The sequence below is a fragment of the Hemicordylus capensis genome, chromosome 4 (genome assembly GCF_027244095.1).
Source record: "Hemicordylus capensis ecotype Gifberg chromosome 4, rHemCap1.1.pri, whole genome shotgun sequence".
NCBI lineage: Eukaryota > Metazoa > Chordata > Lepidosauria > Squamata > Cordylidae > Hemicordylus > Hemicordylus capensis.
The window spans coordinates 63,740,713-63,753,937 of record NC_069660.1 but is presented as its reverse complement, the minus strand read 5'-3'; the positions used below and the strand labels follow the sequence as shown (position 1 = coordinate 63,753,937).

At 42.1% G+C, this 13,225-nt stretch overlaps 1 protein-coding gene across 8 annotated transcripts in view; it reads right to left on the bottom strand.

Moving 5' to 3' along the window:
• The window catches only part of PLXNA2 (plexin A2), a 615,006-nt gene that overhangs the window by 64,063 nt on the left and 537,718 nt on the right, over positions 1-13,225 (bottom strand). For all 8 annotated transcript variants that reach the window (XM_053244546.1, XM_053244547.1, XM_053244548.1 and 5 more), the window contains one exon: positions 689-755. In XM_053244546.1, coding sequence (XP_053100521.1) covers positions 689-755 — 67 coding nt within the window. The remainder of the gene's footprint in view (positions 1-688; positions 756-13,225) is intronic.

The following is a 13,225-nucleotide window of genomic DNA, read 5'->3' as shown; positions in this document are numbered from 1 at the left end:
AAATAAGTCCATCATGTTGTTCAAACCATTGGACAAGGACTTGCCATATGTTATGTCCACTATGCTGTTAGCACTTTAAAAAGTATTAATAATAGCAGAACTAGAAAAACAGCACTAAAATGAAATTTCAATATTTTCAATAGTATTAATGCTTAATTTTTCAATAACATCTGGAGAGTCCAAACAATTCAAGGAAAAGAAATTATAATAAATACCCAAGACAAATAATCTGATTCTTCTCAATCCTTTGCTGCCCATGTTGTATCGCATCTCCCTACACAACATTGCAAAAATCTGCATATTCTTTTCTGTCCCCTTGGCTAAACCTAGTTCATGATCTCCCACCTTGACTACTGCAGCCTTATTTCTTCTGGCCATCCCCTTTCATATCTCAGTCATTTCCCCACAGTACAAAATTCAGCTGCCGAGTCATTTCACCATGTGCAGTCCTCAAATAAGATCAGTGGCAGAATCCATGGTATGTTTGGGGCGGTGGGGAGAGTCAGGACAATTAAACCCATTTACATTTCAAAATCTCAGATGAGAGAACTAAACCTTTGCACATTGTTCCAGTCTGCCATGTCTCCATACTCCTGTTACTTCTTGTCTCTTGGTTTGGCTCCCATCAGCCATTTGAAAAGCTAAGAGAATCAAAGGTAAGTGAGGGTTGAAGTAACAGGTCTTTTACCTTTAGAAATTTGTGGAGAAGGAAAGCAAACCAATTAGTCAACATCTTCTCAGCCACTGACTCGGTCCTGGGAAGAGATGAGAGGGTATTTGATTAAGCTCACTTAAAAACAAGTCTATGCTCTGCTCAGCATTTACCCATCATTGCCCCATGAATGAACATTACAAAGTGATATTGGCTGCAAAAAAATGCCACTGAGTGGGCTAGTTTTTAACAACATCAACATCTCATATTAATTAAGAATAAAATCCAATTGCCAGGAGGCACCACTCCACAGTTTTTCCTCCAATAGGAAATAGCCAGGGTACCAACACAGTACAAAAGTAAAGAAAATATATCATTGCACAGGAGATTTCAAATGATGTGGCATTCCATCAAACAACATATTTGTACATCCTTTGGTATTTGTTGTTTTTCAAAGTTTTCCTGCGTCTTGATGGAGCAATGAACAACAGAGCCACCGTAACACACAATATACCAAGTAATAGAAAGCCAAATAGTTCACACAACAAACATAAACCCCACAATATATTCTGAAGAGTGAACTCCTCATAAAGGCTAGAATTTAATATGAGCCACCATGAGAATCTGCAGCAATACCTATATAGCCACATATGCTATACTGACTATTAAGCTGTGAATTACAATTTTCCAGAAGACAAAGCAGTTGCACAGTGATACTGATCCTATATAACTTCAGAATTAACTTTAGAATGAAGTTTCAGTGTGCATAGGACTGCAGTCATGCAGTACTATGTATGTTTAATCAGAAGTATGTTCCACTCTGATCAATGGGATTTACTCCTGTAAATGTGCATAGGATTAAAATTTTAATGAATCATTTCCCCTGATGGGACACTCTTAAATGGTTTTGTAGAGTCATGTGCCCTCTCCAGCAACCACTTACAATCATGGGAGCACCAATGGAGGTGCAGCTTTTCTTCACATGCAATATTTGTCCCATTTATTTCAATGGATACCCAATCTATAACAACAAAGGCATGCATGCATGGATTGCACCCCTCGCCGAAGTGGACGAGGAAGCCAATGCATACATGAGCACCATATGTGTATCAAAGCTTCATGTGTATCAAGGCTGTCTTGGAGGAAGCAGATTATCTGGACCCATTTCAAACTGGCTTTCGGGCAGGCTATGGGGTTGAGACAGCCTTGGTTGGCCTGTTGCATGATCTCCAATTAGGAATTGACAGGCAGAGTGTGACTCTGTTGATCCTTTTCAATCTCTCAGTGGTTTTATTTAAATTATTTATTTATTTATTTAACATATTTTAATACTGCCCAAAACTTACGTCTCTGGGCGGTTTTCAATACCATCGACCATAGTACCCTTCTGGGATGCGTGAACAGGCTGGTAGTGGGAAGCACGGCTCTGCAGTGGTTCCGCTCCTACTTCTTGTGTAGGTTCCAGATGGTGTTACTTGCAGACTGTTGCTCTTCAAAACAAGAGCTTCAGTATGGAGTCCCACAAAGCTTCATACAGTCTCCAATGCTTTTTAATATCGACATGAAACTGCTGGGAGAGATCATCAGGGGATTTGGAACAGGGTGTTATCAGTATGGTGATGACACCCTGATCTATTTCTCCATGTCAACTTCATCAGGAAATGGCCTAACTTCTCTGAATGCCTGCACGGAGGCAGTAATGGGCTGGATGGGAGAACAAACTGAGACTGAATCCAAGCAAGACAGAGGTACTCATTGTGGGAGGTCGAGACTTAGGAAGCGGTTTAGATCTGCCTGATCTGAACGGGGTCACACTCCCCAGGTTCGCAGACTGGGAGTACTTCTGGACCCAAATCTCTCTCTGATTTCTCAGGTTGAGGCAGTGGCCAGGAGTGCTTTCTATCAGCTTCAGCTGATTCGCCAGCTATGTCCATTTCTGGAAATAAAACAACCTTAAAAAACTGGTGCATATGCTGGTAACATCCAAGATTGACTACTGCAAAGTGAGCTATGTTGGGCTGCCTTTGTATGCAGTTCGGAAATTGCAGTTAGTACAGAATGCAGCAGCCAGGTTCGTCTCCGGGGCTGCCTGAAGAGATCATATTACACCCATTTTGAAAGAACTACACTGGCTGCCAATAAGTTTCTGGGGGGAATACAAAGTGCTGGTCATTATCTATAAAGCCCTTAATGGCTTGGGTCTGTGGTATTTAAGAGAACGCCATGTTCTCTGTCAACCCCACTGCCTCTCAGGATAATCTGGGGAGGTCCAGATGAGGTTGCCACCAGCTCAATTGGTGGTGACTCGAAACCAGGCCTTTTCTAGAGTTGCACCAGAACTCTGGAACTCTCTTCCTAATACAATTAGAGTCTCCCCTTCTCTGAATGTTTTTAAGAAGCAACAAAAAACATACCTGTTTAGTCAGGCTTTTAGTTTATGGTTTTAAAGTTTCGGTTTTTACAGTTATTGTATTTTAAATTGTTTTAATTATGTTAATGTTTTAATGGTTTTTATATTGTGAACCACCCAGGGACATTTTGTATAGGGCAGTATATAAATGCACCAAATAAATAAATAATAACTAAAACTCTTGATTGGGACACAGGTTTAAAGTCGGTAGATATTGTTGTGATCAGAAATCCTGATCTTCAAACTAACAAATGCACCTAGCAATTCTTTCAACACATTAACTCTTGGAGGCTCTTTCAGATAAAGAACTGGTTAAATGATCTCATCGTTCACTTGGGTGGACAATTAAAAATGGCCCCAGTCCAGCAAAAGTTGGTTGCAACAAAGGCTGAAATCTTACTCTCATTAACTTTGGAGTAAACTCCACTGAATGAAATGGGACTTTCTTCCAATAAACATGTCCAGGATTGTGTTGCAAGTTTCAATGAAATCAGCAGAGCAAGTTAATTATTACTAACTTCAGTCCCACAACTTCCAATGAGACATGCACCCTTATCCAGAGTGTGTTTACTCAGAAGTAAATTGAACTGTGTTTCATCCCAAGGAACCTGTGATAAGATCTGAGTCTTAGTTGCAACTAAATTTAACTAGATTGGGGACAATGTGGATATTTACACCTGCTGTGTGAATAACAGTTATTTACCTGCTGTCTCAATAACAGTTCCAACAATCCTTTGCCAAAGTTTGAAGATTTAAAATGGCATGCAGAGAATTTAAATGCCCTGGAGCCTCCTGATTGTGACAGGAATTGTGTATTTTTTCAAGCTCCAGCTGTTAAAATAAAAAGCACCACATCTGCATTCTCCTTAGCCAGAGTGAGTAAGTGACTAGTGTCCTGGATGTGAGGAAATCAGGTTTGAATCCTCACTTGGCTATGGAGTTCTCTCACTGGGTAGCCTTTGGTACATCTTACCCTCTCAGCTGAATGTACCTCAGGAAGCTTGTGTGAGCAAAAATGCCACTGTGAATTCCTTGGAGGAAGAGTGGGATATAAATGGAATACATAATAATAGTAATTATTAGCAAACATTGATTTCCTGCCTTCAAGATCTCGGAGAGCCTTGGAAATGCAACTGCAATGTGTTCCAGAAAAGAACAAGAAAAACTGACATGAACACTAAAGCTGATGAATGTTGCATGGTCCCACTCTTGATTTTTGATCAATTGGAATTGGAAAGTCAATCTGGTGCTTTTGTCCCCTACCCTGCCCCTCCCACACTTTTGGGGAGAAGTAAATGCAGATTGCTCATGAACTGAAAGTAACAAAGCTTAGCTGACAGCCCATCACCAGCCCCTCTGGAGGGGATGCCTGGTGTAGCTGTAACTCCTCACACGTGGTGCAAATTATACCCTGTGGCTCAGTAAATCACTGGAATTTGTGGCTGGTGGCAATCAAGGCCAGCAGAGTGACAATGGCAGGGGAAATTGCAGCTTTCTCAAGGGCCACACCCAGCACCAGCTCTCTACATTGTACCCAAGATTATCTCTAATTTAAATACAATGGTTCTTAATGATAGTTTTTAATGCCTGCTCGGCAGGATTGCCAAGTCCTCTTTAAAGAAATGAAATCTCTTCTCTGGGAGATGGGGGGGAATGAGGAAAAATCTGAAAGATGCATCAATGAAAGGAATAGAGTTCCTGTTCTCACTACGTGCTGAGCCATGCTGTTCATGTGCTCGCAGAGCAGCTGCAGAATAGTGGACAAGATGCTTCATTTATTACCAGCTGTGCCAGCCAAAAACATGCTGCAAATGAATTTTTTACAAGGAAAGATGATACCCTCTATACTGTAGCTTCTACAGGCTATCTTCCATACCAGACTGATCAATGGTGAAGCTTATCCATCTGTTTTCAGTACACAGCAAACAGCATTGCTATGTATTACTCAGGGGCTCATTATTCTGAAATAGTATTACAAGACTTATTTTTTCTAGAATGAATACAAATACAATGATTTAGTGGGAATTCTTGGCAGATTAACTAATCACCAGATAATGCCTTTTCATACCCTTTCATACAAGAACTGGCACAGGGCAAATTTTCAGGTATGACACTGAGCATAAATTCTGTTTCTTGATGAGTAAATATTAGATTCTAGAGATTGCTCTTCATATAGAAAAAGGCAGGGGCGGAGCCACCATTGGGCGAATGGGTTCAAAGAACCAGGGCCGCCACCAATCAGGGGCTGCTAGCACGGCCCCAGACACACACCCTGCGTCTGACGTCAGACGCAAGGGCATTATTTAAGTCCCAAATGGGGTTGCACGGCAAGGAGAGACATTGGGTATGCGGGGCCAGGGGGCGGTGGCAGCAGCACACGAGCCACTGCCAGCCTTGCTATGCTCCTGGAAACTATGGCTCAGTGGGAAAGCAAATTTACATGTTTGACTCGGGTATCTCCATTTAAAGAGTTTCTGGTAGCAGGCCTGAGAAAGATCCGTGCACGAGGGCCACTCTGAACATTATTTTTCTTGACACTGCAATTAATTTTCCTGATCCAGTAATTTTAGGGAGGCTCCCATATTGTGCCGATCAATGTTTAAAGCATATCGAGTCATGCTGTTCTTAAAAAAAAAACCAAATCAAAACCACCCAGCCCTTTCAAATTCTTAGCCATGGAAACCAAATCCTATACGCAGAACAGATTGTTCAGATTTGCCTGGTCTATTTTAAGTGTTTTACTTACAAACACACACACACACACACACACACACACACACACACACACACACACACACACACATTGGGTTTCACAGAATACTAGCCATTTTATAAATAATAAAAATAAATAAAATAAAAATAAAATAAAATATAACAACAAATAGCTGGTCCAGGTGCAGAGCATCTGCTCCTCTAGCTCCCAGCACTGTTCCCTCTAAGGCGTGCGCATGTGCAGACAGTTTTTGGATGTCCGCTCAGTTCATTCTAGATTTCACTCAGGTTGAATCAGGAATGCCCCATTCTGAATGCAGGTGCGTACACACTGCCTTGATACTGCCACCCAGAATAAAATTCATTCTGCACAGAGATGAATAATTTTTTAGTCATCTTTTATTTTTTCATCTTTTTATTCACAACTGGCTCCCTCGTTCTCAGCCCTCCCTCCTCCAATGTTTTCCCCACCCCTGGCCGGCTGCCTCCCCCCGCCACTTCCTTTCCCTGCTGGCCGCTGCCGCTTTCTTCACTCCCCCCCAGCCACCACTTTCTTCACAATCCCCACCACCACTTTCCCTGGTGCTGCTTTCTTCACACACATACCCCACCACCATGCCCGCTGCTTTCTTCATCCCCTGGCCATCGCTTTCTCCCCCTCCACCACTTTCCCTAGCGCTGATTCCTTCACACACACCCTGGTGCCACCCCTGGCACCTTCTCACTTTCCCTGGTGCCGCTCTCTCTCCAGTTCATCCATTCCTGCCCGTTCATTCCACCTCCCACCTGGGGCAACTTGCTCGTGAACTCTTGCAAGAGCTGCCACGCATGGGATTAGCTACAGGTATGTTTTATATATAAAATCCTTTGGGATTTTTGAATACAAACTGATCAGCGTTTAGCACACAACACGCCTGATCTGACAGTCATTGAGAAGAATCAGGTTCTGATAATTGATATTGCAACCCCAGGGGATAGACAAGTCAATGAAAAACAATTGGAGAGAATAACTAAATACAAGGACCTTCAGACTGAAATTGAGCAGCTCTGGAAAAAGAAAACTATAGTGGTGCCAATAGTTGTTGGTGCCCTTGGTGGAGTACCAAAATAACTTGAACACCATCTCGACACCTTGGGCATGAATAAAATCACAACACATCAACTACAGAAGGCCACACTCCTCGGGACAGCACAAATTCTACGACGATATATTTAATTCTTCTTTAGTTATCCTAGACTCTTGGAAAGGGCCCGATAATTAAAGTACCAAATCCAGTCAATAACATCTGGTAGACTGTGTTTGGGTAGCATAATATAAAAAGGATGTTCTGGCCAGAGTGCTAGAAAAGGGAACAGAACTAGGAATCATGGAAAAGAACAGTGAGTTTCATGAAGGGTGGCCAGCATCCAGACTAAACTTCAATGGACATGCCAAGTTTTTCTGTCACATGAGGGGCGAGGACTGATTTTCAGCAACCTCCTCTAAAGTCACTTGTGCCTCCCTGAAACTATATCCCTGAAGGTTCGGGGCCTCCCAGGGAGGCAGAGGCAGCTGCAGAAGGTAGGGGTATTGTTGAAAATTTCCTCCTTCGTTGTGCAAAAGAAAAACCTGGTGTGTCCACAAAAAGTTAGTTTGGATGTTGGCCACAGTCTACATGTTTGTCAGAAATTTTTCTAAAACCATGATTATAGACTTGCTTTTAAACAATATGAAAACTGAGTATTAGAAGCTACATTCTTTATCCACTTTCATGTTGTGGGGTGAAAAGTGATAAATATTTTACCACCACCAAACTGAAACTCATCAACTGCACAAGTACTTGCTTCACTAATACATTTCAATAAATTATGTAGTACTTCTACATCTCCACTTAACAACAGAGCTGTGACAAAACATGGAAGGGAAGGATCCACAAGGAAATGTTCATAGGACTAGGAAAACCGCATTTGGAATATCTTCCAAAGTGCAGTATGAACAAGGCAATAATATACTGCAGGACCTACAATGGATTTATTGGATTAGGTAAAATGTGTCTTTTTGCCATGCTGTTCGGAATTCATGCCATTGAAATGAATGGGGAACATAGGTATGTGAGGGATTTGTGTGTACTTAAAACAGTGTACTTAAAACAGTTGTACAACGCTACTTAAATTGGAAACAATATAAGTAGGGCTGTGCAACAGATTAGCTCTTGTCCTTATTGCTCAGTGACATCAAAATTCTAAAAGAGCAAACGGGAGGCCTTTGGCCAAGGGAGTGGGAAATCTTGGGAGCATGTTTGCTTATGGCCTCTAACACATCTTTGAGTGCATATTCAGGTATTACTTTTAAAATCTATTTTTAGTGTAATGTGTGAATTGTTGGCATCTTGCTGATAATGAGAGGTGGAGTCTGGATTTATACATTACATTTCTAGTGGATAACAATCGAGTCTCACATCTGCAACTTTGAGCCTTCTCATGTTGATCACATTACATATACTCCTATTACATTGGTTTTCCTTTTCTGTATAGAATCCAGATTAAACTTTTTTTCCAGCTTATAAATGTATTCATCCTCTAGTGCAGGGGTTCCCAACCTGTAGTACTTCAGATGTTGTACTCCAATATGTGGCTGGGGGTGATGGGAGTCATTCAACATCTCTTGAGTGCCACAAGTTGGCAACCCTTGCTCTAGCGCATTCCCTCTAATATTTCCCTTGCCAGTTCTTTAGGACTCTTCTTGCTCCTTAAGTTCTTTTGGCACACTTATTCTGGTTAAGCCTAATGTTTCTTTTTCAGTTGGTCTTAGTTTTGCATCAGCATTAAAAAAACTTCCAGTTTTTACTCAACCACTCATGCACTGATCCTCTTCTTTTTACATCTGTTCCCTTTTCCCTAATTGTCTTATAGATTGTAAGCCTCTGGGCAAAGCCTGCCTTTATGTTTACCTTTGTTACATAGGAACATATGAAGCTGCCATATACTGAGTCAGACCATTGGTCTATCTAGCTCAGTATTGCCTTCACAGACTGGCAGCGACTTCTCCAAGGTTACGGGCAGGAATCTCTCTCAGCCCTATCTTGTCAGGGAGGGAACTTGAAACCCTTCTGACTTTCCCAGAGCAGCTCCATCTCCTGAGGGGAATATCTTACAGTGCTCACATATCAAGTCTCCCATTCATATGCAACCAGGGTGGACCCTGCTTAGCTAAGGTGACAAGTCATGCTTGCTACCACAAGACCAACTTTCCTGTTTTTTCTTTCTTTTAAGCAGGTATATCCGGTATTTTACTATGAAAAATGAGGCACGAGGAGGCTCGCAATGACAGTACAACATGTGCAGTTTGATCCTATGTATGACAACTGTAAATCCAACCATGTTCAATGGGGCTTACTTACAGGTAACTGTGCATAGGACTGCAGTGTTAGACACACTTTATAAACATTAGCCAGGATCCAAAGAACAGTGGTTTACATACAGCACAACACCACTCTAAGAGCAGAGTGTGCATACTGGTTCTGTCCACTAGTTCCATGGGACTACAAAACCCATTGACACTCCTAGCACAGGCACGGCTCCTCCATACGAGCGATGCTGTGCGTCAGAGCAGCTGCGCAGACTCCCATTGGGAACCACGTGAGTGCAGTTGCTCTGACACACAGCATCACTCACATGGAGGAACCACACCTTTGCTAGGAGTGTCAATGGGCTTTGCAGTCCCATGGAACCAGTGCACACACCTGTGCCCTGTTCTTAGACTGGCAGAGTACAGTGCTGTATGAATTTTGTGACTCTAAAGGGGCTTTTGTTGTAGTCTACCCAAATGCAGCATGGCAACATGTTTTGAAACAGAGGCATTTCATAATCAACTTGTCAAATGCCAATGGTTTAACTCCACCTGTTATACTGATTATTTCGCTTCCTACATTTCATTGTGGTGAGTAGTCTTCTGAAACCTGGCCTGTGCTGGAGGTTCCCTAAGTAGTCCCTTAATACTTGCCCACCATGTTCTAGGGTGATCTCTACTACTCTTTTGTCTGCTAAAGAAGGGCATCTGATCTGCAAAGATAGCTTCTTCGCAGCACTGTATTGACCCCCCACAGCAGGTATGCTTTTTGCTTCATAGACTCTGAGAAGACTGCTATAGATCTCCCTCTAAAAATATTAAATAAGCTCCTAAAGATTAAACCAGCAGGGGACTATCCCCAGACTCAAAAGAAAAGCCTTTTCATATTGACCACGTAATGAGGGCAAAGCACACTCCAGAGATGAGCCAGCTTTCCAAAAAAAGAAAAAGAAAAAGAGGGGGGTAGAAAGAGAGAGAGGGAGAGAGAGAGAGGGAGAGAGGAGAAGGAGAATGAGAAGAAGCCTGATGCCAGAAACCAAAGCCCTTTGGCTGGCTAGAGGCAAGGAGAATAAAACCAAGTCAAACAAAGAGGTTTAGGAGATCCCTCAAAAATCAGTGTGTATGTAGTGATCAGCCTCCCATCCCAATAAAGAGTTAACAGGGAGTGCACCCTTGTCTCGACTGTCAGGCTGATAAACTCCAGAGCAGCCAATCAGTACACCAGGTAGGTGGGACCTAGAAAGCAGTTGCTGGGAATTCTGAGATCAGGAAGGGCGGTCTTTGTTGGAGAGAAATGTGTGCGAAAAGGCTTAGTGAGCAGCATGGAGTTTTTGCTCCCTCATGGTCAAAGCCAGCATGGCGGTTTCTCACATGGAATAACTGCAGATCCCTGAGAGACAGGATTGCAGGAAGCTTGATTCTCATCAGGTGTTGGGTGAGTTTTCAAGGAAAAGAGGATTCAGCACAGGGAACAGTTTGTTAGTCAGATTTTGCGTTAGAAACTTATATTTGTGTGTGTGCTTTGCATATTCCTGATATTGTTCTATTATAGTTTACCTGCAATGTAATTAAAATACGTTGCCTACACTTGCCTACACTCAACCCAACTAGGGCATTGCAAAAGACTCTATAAACAGCTAAGTGTACTTAAAAGCAACCTAAAATGAAGCCTAAGACAACCTATTTTTGTAACCTACTACGTATTTTTGAATGTATTAAAAACCTAAAAGCCTCAGATGGAAGCAGTCTTTAATAAGTGAATAAAACTGGTTTTTTTTGGTTCTTTTCTTTTTATAAGCCTTTTCTTGAGTTGTTTTTTAACTCAAGAAAAAAAAGAGGGCGGAAAGGGGATTTCTCTAGTGCAAAGGTGCCCTCAAGCACTCAGCAGCTATCAGTTTTCTCATCATGTGTAAGCCTACATGTGGAAGGTTTTTGTATTTATCCAATAGCAAAACAAAAAGAGATTTGCCTGGGATTTCACCTTAAGCCCAGGAAGGTTCAACTTCTGTTGATAAGAGAGGTGGTGGTGGCAGCATTTTAATTTTACCGGAAATATAGATTAGTTTTAGGAGAAGCCTAGCCAGGCAGCTCACCAGGGATGATTCAGCATTTCCACCCCCTCATGTGAGCTGCTCTGAGACAAAGGCTTTAATTTGCAACAGTGTATTTTATTAATTTTTCTTGGGTTTGTCTGGGGGACTAAACTCCTGCCTGTTTCTTGTTCTAAGGACAAGCAGAGTAATTTCATTTAATATCAATTTTCCCCCATATCCCCCAAAGGGAAAGTGTAATGAGAGACAGTGGGAGGAAAGAAAGAGGGAGAAAACTGTTGGAGATGGAGTTCCAGTACAGCGACCTTTTGCACCAACTATCCTAATGACCAACAGGGGCATTGGGTGTAGAGGTAGGTAGTGAGGTCTCCTTACCTGTCCCTTGCTTGCCTCTACTCTATGACCCCTGCCTTGACTCCTCAGGTACTTCCCGTAGTGAGTCAGTCCTCTTCCTTTCCTCTTAGAGAGAAGATGGAAACACTCTTTCTCTCCTTACCTATTCATTATGTAGCTGACAGATAGAATAGGTCTTTCCTGTCTCAAATGTACTTTGCCAATAAATTCATTTAGCTTAGACTCTACAGTGATCTCCATGCGTGTTACTCAAAATAGCTGCAACAACTAAACTCTACATTCTGTAACTGGTAGCTTCCTTGGTGCTTTGCTAAATAATCACAAACCCCAACAGGGTAACAGGCCCAGCAGAGAGAAAATTTGCATCAGAGTTTTTCTTTTAAAGTGCAGCTGAGTGAGTCAGAAAGACAGAATGGATACAGAGGTGAGTGGTGCTGCCCTCTCCAAGCTGAATGGAAGGAATTATGATCAATGGGTCATGAAAATTGAAGCCCTCCTGAAGGAAAAAGGACTTAATGGAGCCCTCACAGAACCAAGACCATCAGATGGGGAGGCTGCCCAAAAGAAATGGGATTCACAGAACGAAAGAGCATATGGCTTGATTCTCTGAAATGTAAGTGATGATTTACTAATGCATTTCAAAGAGACTAAAATTGCCTCAGAGGTTTTCAAAAAGCTCAAAACGCAATATAGGAGTGTCTTTCCCAATGCTGCTGTCCTTTTAATTCAAAGTATTTTCAAAATGCAGCTGGAAGAGGGAGGGGATCTTTCAACCCATATAAATGCAATGCAAGAGACTCACAAATTACTTAAACAGCATGGATCTACTTCGGATGATCATGTGTTAATTGGTTTAATTCTACGATCTTTGCCACAAAGTAATAATCATGTAAAAATGGCACTGAAGGTTTCAAATAGTAAACTTGAGTTGGAAACTGTAATTGCATGCTTGCAAGATTTCAACCTTAAACAGAAAAGCATGGGGACAGTACTACAGCCTTTTTGGGGAAACAAAAAATTGCTCTCTACTAGGAATGACCAGATGCATGGCTTGGCGAAAAGATGATAATGGCTTGGCAAATAAATTCTGGGGAGAAGCAGTGATGACTGCAAATTACTTGCAAAACAGATTGCCAACCAAAGCAAAAGACAAGACACCATTTGAACTATGGCATGGGGGCAAACCCTCTCTAAACCATGTCAGAGAGTTTGGATCAAAGGCTTATGCATATGTTCCAAAGGCCAAGAGAACCAAACCCAATTGCAGATGCAAACTAGGAGTGTTGGTTGGATATCCACTTGGCCAAAAGGGATACAGAATCCTTGATCCTGTCAGAATTTGCAACATAGTGTATTCTGATGAGAGACAAGGGCCAGTTAGAGGTGATGTATCAGAACTGGTACCAGAGATCCAGGTGAAAGAGGAACCATTTGAGTGGACTGTCACAAGGCAAGAGCCAGACACTGAACCCAAAGAATCTGTGCTAGAAGCAGGTTCAGATGGGGATACAGTTTCAGAAAGAGTTGCACAGCCTGAGCCAGAACTGAGGCACTCACTGAGACCCAACAAAGCGGCTCCACCCAAAAGGCTCTCACTCATGACCAAAGGCAGAGAGATACAAGAACCCACTACATGGTGAAATATAGAAAAGATGCCAGCTGATGAAACTGAGAAATGGAGAAAAGCAGCATTAGAAGAAATTGATTCCCTGCACAAC